Source organism: Indicator indicator, chromosome 8, assembly GCF_027791375.1.
Source record: "Indicator indicator isolate 239-I01 chromosome 8, UM_Iind_1.1, whole genome shotgun sequence".
Classification (NCBI taxonomy): domain Eukaryota; kingdom Metazoa; phylum Chordata; class Aves; order Piciformes; family Indicatoridae; genus Indicator; species Indicator indicator.
Window position 1 is genome coordinate 27,626,574 of NC_072017.1, and position 15,279 is coordinate 27,641,852.

The window sequence follows — 15,279 nt, forward strand, 5'->3', positions numbered from 1 at the left end:
ATGATCTTAGAGGTCTTTTCCAATCTTAATGATTCTATGAAGATTCACTTCTATGACCTGGACATAACTTGCTAATACAGCAGTGGAAAAGGGGTAGAGAAAAATCAAATCAAGATTCCCCCAGGAATCTCAAACCCCTTTCCCTGGTGAACCTCAAAGTGTGATTGCTGCTTGTTGTAGCCATTTTGCAGCCCTGAACCTTTGCTGCCAGTGCCTAGATAATGATGTGGGGAGCAGGTGGAAATTCAGACCATGGAAGTGCTGCTGTTGTGTTATGTCAGTCTTTCTTGAGATGCTCATTCACAGCTTGATGGATTGATGTGACTGCTGTGACAGTCATATTTCTGCTGAATTCATGCTACATAGGAAACAAATAGTAAGCAGACAAGCTCTGGGAGAGGTGGAAGGCCCTCTGCTCATCTTGGTAGGACATTCAGAGGGTGCCATCAACTGATCTGGCTGAAGACTTCTTACCTGCTCTGAGTAGCACCTGTGGCTCTTATTGTGGTTTAAAGATATTAGAGAATGGAAACCTTCTCTGCTTTCTTCTCATTTGCTGCCCTGGACAGCACTTTCCCAGTTTCTCCTGTGGATTCTGGTAATTTCCACATCAGGTCTTTCAAGGACATGGTTTTAGGCTGTGGGGACTTTTCCATTTGAAATCAACAGGTTGTGGCCCTATGAATCATAGAATCATAGAACTGTTAGGGTTGGAAGAGACCTCAAGTATCATCCAGTTCCAACCCCCCTGACATGGGCAGGAACACCTCACGCTAGATCAGGTTGCTCAGAGCCACATCCAGCCTGGCCTTAAAAGCCTCCAGGGATGAAGCTTCCAGCACCCCCCCAAGGCAACCTGTTCCAGTGCCTCACCACCCTCGTGGTGAAGAACTTCTTCCTAACATCCAATCTGAATCTATCCATTTCTGGTTTTGTTCCATTCCCTGTAGTCCTGACGCCCTAAAAAGTCCCTCACCAGCTTTCTTGTATAGCATGTTCATGCTATGAACATGCAGATTTCTTTCTTGTATAGCATATTCATGTCGAATGACCACTGCAGTCTTTAAACTTGTGTGGAAGTTGTGCCAGATCACTTTTTCTTTCTTTCATTCTTCTTCTTGTTGTGATACTGGGGTAGGCAGATTCGGTGAAGCAGTCTCCCATGATGTACAAGGTGCTTGGGGCAGCCTTCCTTGTTCATTAATACATCTGCAGAGGCTGAGAGGGATCTCAGTGAAATATACCAGGGTATAAAAATATATTATTTTCTTTATTTTTCTGAGCACTAATTTAGCACAGAAATCATTGCACTAAAGAAAGGTGCATGTCTCCTGCAGATTGCTCTTGGTGTTACCATTACTGCACTGTGATGGTGTGGAGGAAGAAGTGTGTCTGTTTAAATCTGAGCTCCTCCTGGAGATGTTTTCATAGAGTTATAGAATCATAAAACCCTTTATGTTGTAAGGGACCTTCAAGATCATCCAGTTCCAAACCCCCTGTCATGGCCAGGAACATCTCCTAGTATGCCAAGTTGCCTAGTAGGCCTCATCCAACCTGGCTTTCAACAATTCCAGGTTTGGAGCCTCTACAACTGCTCTGGGCAACCTGTTCCAGTGTCTCACCACTCACACAGTGGAAAATTTCCTCTTAATCGCTAATCTAAATCCATCTTCTTCCGGTTTGAAGCCATTCCTCTCATCCTGTCACTCCATGCCTTTGTCAAAATTCCCTCCCCAGCTCTCCTGTAGCCCCCTTCAGGAACTGGAAGGTTGCTCTAAAATTTCCTGGAGTCTTCTCTTCTCTGGGCTGAACAGCCCCAACTGTCTCCGCCTGTCTTAATAGGAGAGGTTCACCAGCCTTCTGATTCATCTTCATGGCTTCATCTAACAGTTCTATGTCATTTTCATGTGGGGAGCTCCAGAGCTGTACCAAACACTGCAGGTGGGATCTCAGCAGAGTGGAGCAGAGGGGCAGAACCTCCTCTCCTGCTGCCCAAGCTGCTGGGGATGCATCCCAGGACAAGGCTGGTTTCCAGGCAGCAAGCACACATTGCTGGTTCATGTTAAGCTTCTTATCACCGTGCACCCCCAAGTCCTTCTCCTCAGCATTGCTTTCTATCCATTCTCACCCAGCCTGTGTTTGTGCTTCCAATTGCCCCAAACCAGGTGCAGGACCTTGTACTTGGATACAGTGTCAGCATCTTGGCCTCAAAATAACCCAACCCATCATATGCCCAATAATGGTACATGAATGAGAGAGACATTCCAGGTAGATGACAGCAGAGGAGTATTTTCTGTTTGTAAAGGAAACTCAGCATCCTTTGGGATGAGCAGATTCCCTCTGCTCGCTTTTTATATTTTCCTCTTTTTTTTTTTTTTTTTATCAGCTGTACATTTTATGCCAGGAAAATCATGAATTTTCTGCATCAAAGATCAAAAAACTCAGGGAATTTAACTCCTGTTTCTGCCTATGTGCAAAATGAGTCCCACTGTTGATTGTCTTCTGGTTTATTTTGCCTCTCTTGCTGCCTGAGCTTGAGTTTAGCTGAGATATGTTGCAGTGATTGCAGTGACTGACATGACATTTTCCCTGGGGAGATATTATGAACTGGCTTTGATTTTAGGATTGACAGCCATATAATTGGAAGTTCAGTCATTAGGTGGATCAGATTTAAAGAGAAAAAAAAAATAAGGGCATGGCAATTTCTGAAATCAGAGCAGCCTTTGGGGAGTATTAGATCCAGCAGGATATTGCTGTAGAGCAATCTTAATATGATGACTGTGAAGGAGGAAGGAAGAAAGCATAGCTGCTTAGATAGATTCCTTTAAGTATGGTCAAATTCCCATCACTGGCAGGGATCTCTGCACATCTTAGAACTATGGAATCATAGAACTGTTTGTTAGAAAAGACCGTTAAGATCATCCAGTCCAACCATTAACTATCTCAACCAAGTCTGGTGTTAAACCATGTCCCTCAGCACCACGTTTTTGCCTCTGAAACACCTTCAGGGATGGGAATTCAGCACCTCCTTGGACAGCCTGTTCCAGTCTTTGAGAGCCCTTTCGGTCAAGAAGCTTCTTCTACCGTCCAAGCTAAACCTTCCCTAGTGCAACTGGATATCGTGTTTTCTTGTCCCATCACTTATTACTAGGGAGAAGAGACCAAGCCCTGCCTGGCCCCAACTTCCTTTCAGAAAGCTGTAGACAGCCAGAAGGTCTCCCCTCAGCCTCCTTTTCTCCAAATCATGTGTACGAGGTGGGGTATAGTGTGAAGTAAACATAAGCAGGAACAATTATGGCTAGTATATGTTTGTATAATCGATGTATAATGAGATGTAAACCCTTGGAAGGAGTAGAGGCGATAAGAAGAAATTTTACAAAGTTTCTGCAGCTGAGAAGGACCAACAAGTAGCAAATATTTCTAAACTGAGGGAGGCTAGCTGCGTGTTTCCCACATGGCATAGGAGGTTATAATCCAGCAGAGGTTTATCATTGGAAATCACAGAATCATAGAATTGCTTCAGTTGCAAAAAGCCTCTAAGAGCATTGAGTTCAAACACCAATCCAACACCACTGTGGCCATTAAACAATGTCCCAAACTGCCATGTCCACACATTTCTTGAACACCTCCAGGGATGGTGACTCCATCACCTCCCTGGGCAGCCTGTTCTAATGCCTGACCATTCTCACAGCAAAGAATTTTTTCCTAATATTCAACCTGAACTTTTCCTGGCACAATGTCAGGTCATTTCCCCTCATTCTATCGCCTGATAGTAGGGAGAAGAGACCAACCCCTACCTCACTGCAACTTCCTTTCAGGGAGCTGTAAAGAGCAATGAGGTCTCTCCTCAGCCTCCTCTTCTGCACACTAAACAACCCCAGTTCCCTCAGACGTTCCTCATCAGACTTGTTCTCCAGACCCATCACCATCAGAAGAAAGGAAGTGGGGAAAAAAGGCCAAAGAAATACTTTCCCTCCCCCCTCCCTCTGCACAAAAGCAGAGGATGTTTCATTTGGAGGAAGATGGCCCAAAGCTTAACAACCTCATTTGCTGAAACTCCATTTCGCTGCAGTCAGTATTAATAGCTTCTCAATGAATAGATTAGATGCTGCGAGTGACAACAAACCTATTTGAGAGAAATTTAATAGGGAGGTTTATTGAAGTTTATTAACTGAATCCTGTTGGCTATTATAAGAACACAGCTCAATAAATCTAAACTTGCCAGAGCATTTGTTGGAGGGAACCAGAAGAAAAAAATGCTGGAAATACCTGTTGTCCTCCAGCAAAATTGTGTGATTTGGCTTTTCATGATGGCATTCATTGTTGGAATAAATAGAAAGTGAACACTTTCAGTGTAGTGGAAGACTACAATTCTTTAAATACTGGAACACTCTGCCTGGGACATGGAAAAGGGCACTGGTGCCTGCCGGTGAGGCAAGTCACAAAGACCAGAATGCTGTCTCCTAGAAAGTTGCTTTGAATGTATTTTCTGATGAGCAGCTGAGAGAACTGGGGAAGTGATGTTCCCCCTGTTCTTGACACTGGTGGGTCTACACCTCAAATATCGGGTTCAGTTTTGGAGAACTCACTACCAGAAGCACATTGAGATGCTGGAGCATGTCCAGAGAAGGGCAACAAAGCTGGTGAAAGCTCTGGAGAACAGGTCTGGTGAGGAGCAGCTGAGGGAACTCAGGTCATTCAGTCTGGAGAAGAGAAGGCTGAGGGGAGACCTGTTTGCTCTCTACAAATCCCCAAAAGGATGGCGAAGCCAGGTGGCAGGGCTCAGTGTCTTCTCCCTAGTATCAAATGATAGAACAAGAGGAAATGGCCTGAAATTGTGACAGTGCTGTCCGAGGATGGACATTAGGAAAAATTTCTTTGCTGTAAGAGTGATCAAGGATTGGAACAGGCTGCCCAGGGAGGTGATGGAGTTGCCATCCCTGGAGGTGTTCAAGAAATGTGTGGGCATGGTTTAATGTCCATTGTGGTGTTGGGTTGATTTCAGAGGTCTTTTTCAACTCAGACATCTCTGTGGTTCTATGATTCTATTCTAAGAAATTCTTTGTGTTATGTTCCTGAATGATGCAATTGAAAGCCCGGCACCATGTGCTTGTCATCATGATTTTCATCCTTTGCTTTCAGTGAGTGGATAAATCATACTTGTCTTTAACAAGGTGCAGTTTTTCCCTTACATTCTTAACGCCAAACTCTTCAAAAAAAACCAAAAAATCCCAACTTGTTTCTTCCTCACTGTTTTCTTGCATTCAGGACATCAATTTCTGTCTTAGGGAAGAACAAAGTACTACTTGGTTGCATACTGTCACTAAAATAATGCCTGCTGTGATAGGCACACAAAGCAGCTAACTGTGGCTACCTGCATTCTCTGTGTGTGGTTACATTGGTAGTAAACATGGTGGGATTTTTGTTTTCTGTATCCTAGCTGGCCTCACCATCAGATGTGCTCAGTCAAAAGTGCAGCCCTCCAGATCTCTTCCTGCACCCTGAGGACACCTTCTCATGGCCCTTTAAACCCTACAAGAAACGCTGAATCTTCAGTACTTGGAACACAAAGATTCTTGATACTGCCATAGGCACAGAAACATCAGCAGAGATGACTGAGAGGGCATTTAATAAATGTTTATAAATATCTGAGGGCTGGATGTCAAAAAGGAAGGGACAGGCTCTGCTCAGTTGCACCCTGTGATAGGACAAGGGGAAATGGATATAAACTACAGCACAGGAGGTTCCGCCTCAACATGAGGAGGAACTTCTTTGTTGTGAGGACTGCAGAGCACTGGAACAGGCTGCCCAGAGGGGTTGTGGAGTCTCCTTCTCTGAAGACTTTCCAGACCCATCTAGATGTGTTCCTGTGTGACCTGTGCTAGATTCTATGATCCTGCTCTGGCAGGGAGGTTGGACTCCATGATATCCTGAGGTCCCTTCCAACCCCTAACATCCTGTGATCCTGCCAATACTCACCTTCTGTAAGGGCATCATTCCTTTCTTCCCTTTGGACTTCATACAGTCATAGAATGGTTTGGCTTGGAAGGGACCTTAAAGATCATCAAGTGCAAGAGTGGGCAGCGTTTTGGACAGCACGCTGCTGTGATCCCCTGCTGGCTCTGTTGGCTTTTTGTTGGCTCTTCATCACCAAGGCCGTTTTCACGCAAACAGGGTCAGAGTTTGTTAGTCGACATGCTCCTTTTGCTCGTGCCTCATCTGCAGACCTCAACTGCTCTTTCCAATAGCCCAGCTGGTTGCTATAGCAATGATCGAGTGTTACAAAAAAGGCAGAGTGATACTTAAATATATGGCTGCTGTTTCCTTTCTCTTTCTCTCATCTGGGAAGGAGAAAACAAATAATGGGGATTTGCATGGTGCATTATTACTTTATCTAGAGCTTGCACAGGAGGTTCTCCTGAGCGTGAACACCAGCCTTTTCTCTCAGCATGCTATGAGGATGGGAATGTTACAGCTCAAAAGCAATTAGGGAAAAACAAGAGGCCAAATTAACAAATGCAAGGTACATATAATTTTGGTTGTAAGATGCCAAAGTTTGCATTTCGTGACCCGCAGAGAGCATGAGAGACCGCAGAGAGCCCTCTGTGGTGAGAACCTCCTGCAGAATACTTAGGACCCAGCTGGGTTTCTGAAAGTATTGAAAGGTAGCTGAACTTGTTAGCATTTAGCTTAAATTAGGTTAAGTTAGGTTTGGATGTGGTTCAGGCTGCCACCAAAAGTGGGGCTTGGATCAGTAAATGAAAAACATCTTATCACTCTCTTCAATCAAGCTAGAAGAAAGCAGAAGATGGAGTACTTTTGTTGAGTAGCTCCATACAGGAATGGATGTTTGTTTTACCAAGCCCTTTCTTAAAAACCTATGACAGCAAAAATGACTTATTCTGCATTTTTAACTTCTGGGCAACTTTACAGGGTCAAGTATCTGCATTAAAAGTTGCCATAAACTAGTTTGCAACAGCCTGAAAGAGCCAGGACTGTGTGAATTTAGCTTGCACCAGAGCCCACCACCCCAGGAAGCAGCCACAGATTGGTCCTTTCTACTCTCTTCTAACCTGCTTTAGAGGAGGGGTTGCACTAGATGATTTCTAGAGGTCCATTCCAAACCCTGCTGTTTGGTGATTTACAGAATGGTGGGGGTTGAAAGAGTCCTCTGGAGAGTACTGAGTCCAATGCCCCTGCCAAGGCAATTTCACCTAAAGAAGACCACACATGGACTCATCCGGGGGCGGGGGGGGAGGGGTTGAATGTCTTTATTGACGGAGACTCCACCACTTCTCTAGGCAGCCTGCTCCAGTGCTCTGTCACCCTTAAATTAAAGAATTTCCTCCTCATGTTTAGATGGAACTTCTTATGTTGAAGTTTGTGCCTGTTACCCCTTGTCCTGTCACTGGGCACCACTGACAAAGCCTGGTTCCATCCTCCTGACACCACCGTTTTAAGTATTGATCAGCATTGGTAAGATCCCCTCTCAATCTTCTCTTCTCTAGACTGAAAAGCCACAATTCTCTCAGTATTTCCTCATAAGACAGATATTCTAGTCCTCTAATCATCTTTGTAGCCCTTTTCTATGGCCTTTCCAGCAAGTCCCTGTCCTTCTTGAACCTTGTCCTTGAACCTTCTTGAACCATCTCGAATTCTGTTTGAAGTCACTGTCCCTGGAGGTGCTCAGGAGGCTTGTAGACCTGGCAGTTTGGGACATGATGTAATGGCCATGGTGGTGTTAGGCTGATGGTTGGACTGGATGACCTTAAAGATCTCTTCCAACTGAAATAATTCTATGATTCTGTGAGAGCTCCTCAACCTGCCCAGCCATGGCTGGATTAGCTTCTTCCAACCTGCTAGAGATTTCTGGACAACACCAGGCTGGGGATATATTGAGTGAGATGCTCTTTCTGGCAGCTGCCCTTTAAAAGATGCTCCACCATAAAACATTCAAAACCAGGCAGTGTTCATATGTTTGTCTCCATATCAAATCCCATAGAGACCAAGTTGGAGATGGGGTTAAATCTCCAAAGGGAGGATGATATAATGGCTGGCATTAACTCCAGACATTCATTACCTGTAGAAGAGTGATTCCCTTTCTCAAGCTTCTTTCTTTTTGGCCCGGCTTGATTTAAAGATATGATCTGCTTTAGGTGATCCTGCTCCGGCAAGGGGGTTGGACTTGGTCTTCAGAGATCCCTTCCAACTCATAGTATTCTGTGATTCTGTGAAAGCAAAAATTATTTTAATGGACTTCATATTCACACTGGTATAGAACCAGTGCAAGAATAGAAGTGGTTCCTGCAGTCTCTCATCACAGATGTACGTGAAATTGGTGGAAAATACATTACCAGAAAGCAAGAATTGACTCATTTACCTATTAGTTACGTTCAAGGTTGCTCAGTTAAGCGTTCCTATATAATGTTTTCTTACAGGAGACAGCTTTGTTTCCTTAATTCCAAATACAGCAGCTCATCTTGCTTTCCATCAGCCTAGCCAAAAATATCAGGTGAGAGAAAACAAGTCTTTTTTTTTCCAGCTGCATGTGTTGAGGAGCCTCCCTGGCATGCAGCCCCCATACAGCGCTGCCTTCTATTTTGTCCTCTGCTCAAAAGACTAAGTGATCCACCAGCACCATATGCCTGGGACTGGGAAGGATAAGGAAGAGGCAGGAGAGTGTTCTGGTTTTTCCTCTACCTGCTCAAACATGGAGAAACTCTGTCCTGGAGATGGAGCCAGACTAGTACATGGGCAACAGCTCTGGAGCCTTCCACCTAGCTTTATACTTGGCCAATTTTTGCCTTTTTAAAAAAACAATTAGAAGGTAAGATCTTTCAAAGAGCTCACTGCTAAGGCGATTTGTACCTGCCAGAGGTCTTTGGTTCTCAGCAACTCTAGAAAAAAAAAAAAAAAAAAGGGGGGAAAAAGACCAAAACCCAAACAGATAATGAGCTGTGCAGAAGAGATTGTCCCCAGGACCACACATGCCTCACAAACATTGCCTCCACCATACCACAGGGCCACCTCCACCTCCAAAGGAGACAAATGGCCAATAGCAATTTTTCCAGTTGTTGATGAAGGCATCCCTGTTAGTGTTGCTGGTTTTGGAGGCTAGCTTTTCAGTCATTTCTTTGGGTCAGGGCTATCAGATACTGGTGACCACAAGGTAACCTGAGTCCTCTGACAGCCCTGTCCTGGCTAACTCGAGTTTTCTTGCCAAAGTCTTACTTTCATTGTGGAAAGGATTCATCTTAATAGTATAGCCCTGGAGGTAAAACCCGTGGTGTGAACTTGAGTAATCCTCTTCTAAGTCTCTACCAGTGATGGTGGGAATGGCCCTGAAGGAGAGTTTTTGAATCGGTCTTGGATCCCAGAGGAGATTTGTGGAAAGGGTTTAGTGGTTTTTTTTTTTGTTCTTTAGGCCAACTAAAAGGTGGGGGGAAGTCTTTGCTTCATGGGTTGAATCCTGAAATGGGAATCAAGGTAGGTCTTGGAAGCCACCTGCCAACTGCAGTGATCCTGAAAAGCACAAGCCCAGAGGCGGTGACTCCAAGGGATAAACCAAAACCAAAGAACAACTATTGGCTGAGAGCTTAGAGATGACAGCAAAGAGGTCTGTGAGTGGGGAAACAAGGTGTTTGTGTGTTTCAGGAGCCCTGAAATATACATCTTGCTGCTGGTAGAAACACCTGATGGAGCCAAGGTGCTCTCACCTTCAGTGGTGGGGTAGCTGTGAATGCGCTCAACAATGGTACCAGAGCTATAGCTGAAACAAAACTCACCCTCTGAGATATAAGAAACAGCCTCTCTCAGAGAGGTTTTGGAGGGGACACATTCTCCATCCTTTCTTTTTTTCTTTTCAATTTTAGATGTGTTGTGAGTAAAGGAATCAGTAAAGGAGAGGTTCTAGCCCATAGCCAGAGTTGAATGTGTTGTTTTCTGTTAGTCATTTTATATATATATTTTTTTTTTAATTCATTTGACATTTTCCAGAGAGTTTTTAAACACACACCCCCCCCCCCCCCCCCATTGTGTAGGCTGATGTCTTCCTTCCTTTCTTTATAGCAAGCATGTGAGCATAGCCTTGCTTACACTCTGAGCAATGGGGGAACCACCATAAATGTAGCTTTACCTGCTTTCTGGTACATTTTCTTTTGCCTTGGTTTGGATTTGTGCATCGTCAGTGACATCTGTTCTGCTTTAGTGGCACACAGTTTCCCAAGTCTAATTAGCTGGCTGCTTGTAATCAGGATTATTTCAACTGTTGTCATTTCTGAATGTTCTTTTTTCCCGTTTCTTTTTAAGATACCACATTTGCCTGATTGACCTCTTTTTTGTTTGTTTGTTTGTTTTTCTCTGTCTTTTCTATTGGGCTGCTCCAGGAGCCATGGCTAATCATCTTATAACCAATGCTCTGCTTCGTCCTCATGGCACTAACAACCCTTATAATACATTGCTGGGGGAATCGGCGGTCTATAACAACCCTTCTGTCAGCATGTACAACGCACAAGGTGTGCTGGAGTTTCTCTCTAATTTTTCTAGTGAGAATTCCATTTTCTATGGCTTCTTTTGGCCCATTATTTCCTTTTTTTTTTTCTTTTTTTCTTCTTCTTTTATTTTTTTTTCCTCCCCACACACTCCCTTTGTTTGGGTTTTGTTCGGGTTTTTTTCATTTTGTTTTTTTTGGGGGGGTTATTTTTTTGAATGGGGCACAAAAAGAAAAAAAAATTCCCCTCATTTTCCTTTCATTTCAATGCATCTTCCCATTTTCCAAAGGCTTTTTTTCCATGAGCAATCAAATTCACGTTGAGAGAACTCATGTCAGTTCTGCTCAATGCATCCATAGTGGGTTTGATTTTGATTATTTTTTTGTTGTTGTTGTTTTCTTTCCTTTTTTTTCCAATGCCCTTGCTTTTGTATTGTTTTGGTCTTGTGTGTGTGTGTTTTGTCCAATGTTTTCCATTCCTCTCTTTGTTGTCAGCACATTTCCTCGTTAAACCATTCATTTCAGACACAGGAACACCTTGGAAGGTAAGTGAAGCTAAAATGGCCTTTGCCACCAAAGCTGCTTTCCTTTTGAAACAGTGTGTAGAAATGTGGCCAGCTGGATTGCACAGGAAAGGAAAAAAATAGGGGGAAAAAAGAGAAGCAAAACAAAGCAAACCTGCCCTTGATCTCTGAGAAAAATGCCAGCTGAAGCAAGGAGCATAGGTCAGCTCCTAAGAGCAGGGCTTAAATGTTGTAAGAAATATTTTGCCGTTTGCATTATTACATTTTAGATGTGCTAGGAAAAAGCAGAAAGAATAAAAAGGAATAGGAAGTGTGTAGGGGAACTAGAACCTCTTGCATGTCCTCCTCTCATCAATGGAAAACCACCAGTCAGAATCAGTTGTACTTAGAGGGGGGGTCTGCTGTAGAAATCAGGCTCTGATCACCTGTCTGTCTCTGCTCTGGCTGTGGGAAGGGACCATGCTTGTCAGCTATGTCCTGATGCTTCCATGAGGGAGAGGTGGATGCATTTAAGCAGGACCCAAGGAGGAACTCTGGCAGCTCCTGGCTGTTGGTGGCTTGCTCTGCCACTTTCATGGGAGATTTGGAATGGGTTTGCTTCGGTTTTTAGGCTGCTTGCAAGGTGGTGGAATCATTAGAATAATGCTGTGCCTAAGCACAAGTTAGTGGCATCAGCTTATGTCAGGGGAAGTTTATGTTACACATTAGGAAAAACTTCTACACCAAAGGGATTCCCAAAGACTGAAACAGGCTGCCCAGGAAAGTGGTTGAATCCCCATCCCTGGACGTATTTAAAAGCTGTCTAAATATGGTGCTCAAGGATATGGTGTGGTAGCAGCCCCAGTAGGGTTAGCTGATGATTGGACTTCATGATCTTAAAGGTCTTTCTTTTCCAACCATAGTTTTTCTGTGATTCTGTGAACCCTCTTCTCAGCTCTCCAAGTGAAGGTGACCCTTTCCTGGAAAAGGTCTCCTTCACTTGGAGTGACCCTTTCCTGGAAAGGGTCTCTAAGGAAGAGAAAATAATGATGATTACAATGCAAGCAGGAAAATCCCTTTCTGTACTACATGGCAGTGTATTGTTTACAACAGAAAGAGATACTGAGCTGCATCTCTAGGGTATTTTCATTCAAAGCACCAGGAAAGCACATGTTTGACCTTTTGCTGTTCATTAATTTCCTAAACTATGCTAACTTGGTGCAATAAGTTTGCTCCCATTAATGCTACTTTGCAAAAAGGGCTAGTGTTAAACATGAGATATTCTGAATGTTAAGAACTTCAGCATACTGCAAATGGCCAAATGAGCTTGTATGTTTCTTGTATGATAACACTGAGATTTGGGCTACTTCTAAATCAAGTGGCAGCAGGTAATGCTGGGTCAACATTTGACCTAAGAGAGGTCCATGATTGATGTTCAGGTCTGGGTGCCTCAACTGGCCCTAAGTGATTTGGGCAAAAATGTGACAAAAAGGTTTAATGTGCATTTTAATCATCTTGTGTTCTTCTGATTTTTGAAGGTTAGATTCTGGTATGATTTTACCTGAGCTAGCAGCATTTTATTCCACAAACACACACACAACCCCCCCCACCCCCCACCCCCCCGCCAATGTTAATTGATTTGAAAACACTATTCAGTGCCAGGCGGCCAGGTGGATAATAGAAAAACCTACTCCAGCTTCATCCCTGGGAGATGAAGAGCTGGAGTGGGACCAGTAAAGATCTTGTTAAAGCCCCTGGAGCTTTGCTGTTGACTTCAGAGGGAGCAGGACCCAACCCATTCTTGTCAGGAGGCTGTAAATTGACTAATGACCACAGAACTGGAATACCTATTTCTTTTCAAGCTAGTTACCATCCCAGGACATACTGGGAGGTCCTGCAGCAGAAGCAAAGGTTAGCAAAACCAACCAGGCTTTATGGCCTCAGTGATCCTTTGGGATTTAAGGATGCTGAGCCAGCAGACAACACTGAAGCGCTGACCACTGTGCATTGTAAAAGTAGACACTGTAACCATTTCTGGGTGTACCTTGGCTGATATTGGCATGTGGTGAGGATATGGCTGGCTAACATCATCCAACTAACTCATTCTGCATCACTAAGGCTATGATTTTTTTTGCACATTCATCTACCTCTTCTGGTACTGGCCAGTGACAGATAGGATGCTGTAAGAAACCTAGGATCTGATCTAGTCCACCCCTTCCTTTCCCCCCCTCTCAGTTCCAAGTTTTAAAATCCCCTCTCTACTCAAGCTGAAGCTGCCCTATCTGTGGTGGAGACTCACCAGGGGCCAGGAACCCTAAAAAAAAAGTCCTTGGAAAGAGGCAGGAAATCAGACCACAACCAACCAAAATCCCATTTCCTGGCGGTGAAAGAAATTCCTTGATGGAACACAGTGTAGAGGAAGGAAAGACGGTCGGTGAGGGGTCTGGCACCCTGCAGGACATGCTGAGTGCTCGCTGCTCTTGGCAGATGACAGACAGACAGATGCTGGTTTGGTCTCTCAGACCCAGGATTTTCTTGAAGTGGCCTAACTGCTTTCATCAGAGCTCATTTTAAGAGAATGTGGCAATCCCATTAACAAGCTCTGCTTAACCCACAGCGTGCCGCAGACCATTGCAAAGCAGGAAGCTGAGAGTTTATCACTGGCTCTTCATCTTCATCTCTGGCTCTTCTTTTGACCCTTCCTTCTCAATAGCTCCATTTAGCGATGCCATTATCTGAACTATCGTTCCTCTTCCCCGGTTTGCTGGGTTGGTGTTTTTTTTTTTTTTCCTTTTTTTTTGCAAAGCCCATGTAGTTTGCCATGTGTTTGATTAAAAAAAAAAGCCCAAAATTGAGCAGGCTGCCCGGAGTTTGTAGAAGGCCAGCAGCCCCGCGATGAGCAAAGTCATACTCTTACAAAGCACTCTGTGGCAAAGGATGGACGGCAAAGCATTTTTAGCAAGGAAATGGATTTTGGTTTCGACTGCCAGGGGTGATTATAACAAACAGTGAGAAAAGACCTTCATTTTAAGACTTTGGAAGTGACATTGACAATGCCTGTCTTTTCAAGCATGACCAGCTTTAAACTTCACTTAAATTTCCAGGCGTTCCTCCTTGGTTTGTGTTGCACGCTGACTGTTTGATAACGGCGTTGGAAACAAAACAAAACAAAAAAACCCACCAAAACCAAAACAAAACCATTTTAAATGTGATTATTTTTTTCCTAATAAAAATGTAGCCTCTTGAATATATTGTGCGTAAAAGATTTTTTTCCTGTCTAAAATGTCAATTTTTTTTTTCTTTAAACCTGAAATAAACCATGTAACAAATTCCTGTATTCTGGGCAGTGGAAATTATTTCTCTTTTTCTGCATATCATCAACTTGCTTTTGACTCATGTTTCTCCTACTGTCGCTGTAAGCTTACTTGTTGTTTTTTCTTTCCTTTTCTTCATGCTGTCGTTTAGAGCCCTACAGAGAGACAAGTATGGGAGTAAAGCTAAACATTGCATATCAAATGTAATTTTTTTTTAGTTCACTTTTATTGCATCACACATAGATGACATAGTTAATAAAGGAAATTCATCTCACAGTTTTGAAATCCAAATGATCTGACTATACATGTGTATATAGATGTGTGTGTATGTGTGTGCATATATATATATATGTATCTGTACATATATATAGAGAGATGAGACCAGATGCTGCTTTCTTTGTTTATTTCTTGCTTTTGTGGTGTTGTTTCACCCAGCCTAGTTTCTCATGTGACTGTGTGTATGATTTTTTCTTTTTTTTGGTTAAATATCACACTTTTATTTGCGAGCTCATGGCACTATTGACTGCAGACCCTGCTCTGTTCTCACCTGTGATGCCTCCATTTTCTTTCCCCACCAAACCCCCAGATCTATGCATTGGCAGCAGAAGCATGGTGCTCAGCACCTCAATGCATACGTTACTCAGCACCACCATCAGACAGATGCTGTTGTACCTGTCACCCATCACATATGGTCCTCTCCCCAAAATGCTCACTTTCCATTTCTCCCTAAGCATTGTGACTCAGATGGAGATCTTCCACCATGAAAATCAATGGCTTTGCTCTGTGTCTGTGATGGCTAGCTGATCTTTTTGACATTTCTCCCTTATTTTTTGGGAAACCTGGGATACAGCAGAACCCTCTAAGCTTCAGAAACATCAAAGCTGACCAAAACATTCAGGACATTTCACTCAAAAGCAAACAGAAAGCCTTCAGTAGAGCTTTCCAACCCTTAAACATGCAGCAATTAGTCCAT

The 15,279-nt window shown here is 43.5% G+C and overlaps 1 protein-coding gene across 17 annotated transcripts in view; it reads left to right on the plus strand.

Moving 5' to 3' along the window:
• The window catches only part of ADGRL3 (adhesion G protein-coupled receptor L3), a 308,221-nt gene that overhangs the window by 291,002 nt on the left and 1,940 nt on the right, over positions 1-15,279 (plus strand). For 3 of the 17 annotated variants that reach the window (XM_054383002.1, XM_054383003.1, XM_054383001.1), the window contains one exon: positions 14,458-14,509. The exons of 10 other annotated variants lie outside the window; for them this stretch is intronic. In XM_054383002.1, coding sequence (XP_054238977.1) covers positions 14,458-14,509 — 52 coding nt within the window. Of the gene's footprint in view, positions 1-10,385; positions 10,515-14,457; positions 14,510-15,279 lie in introns of all 17 variants that reach the window. 4 more of the 17 variants (XM_054382987.1, XM_054383000.1, XM_054382986.1 and 1 more) reach the window with 4 other exon arrangements.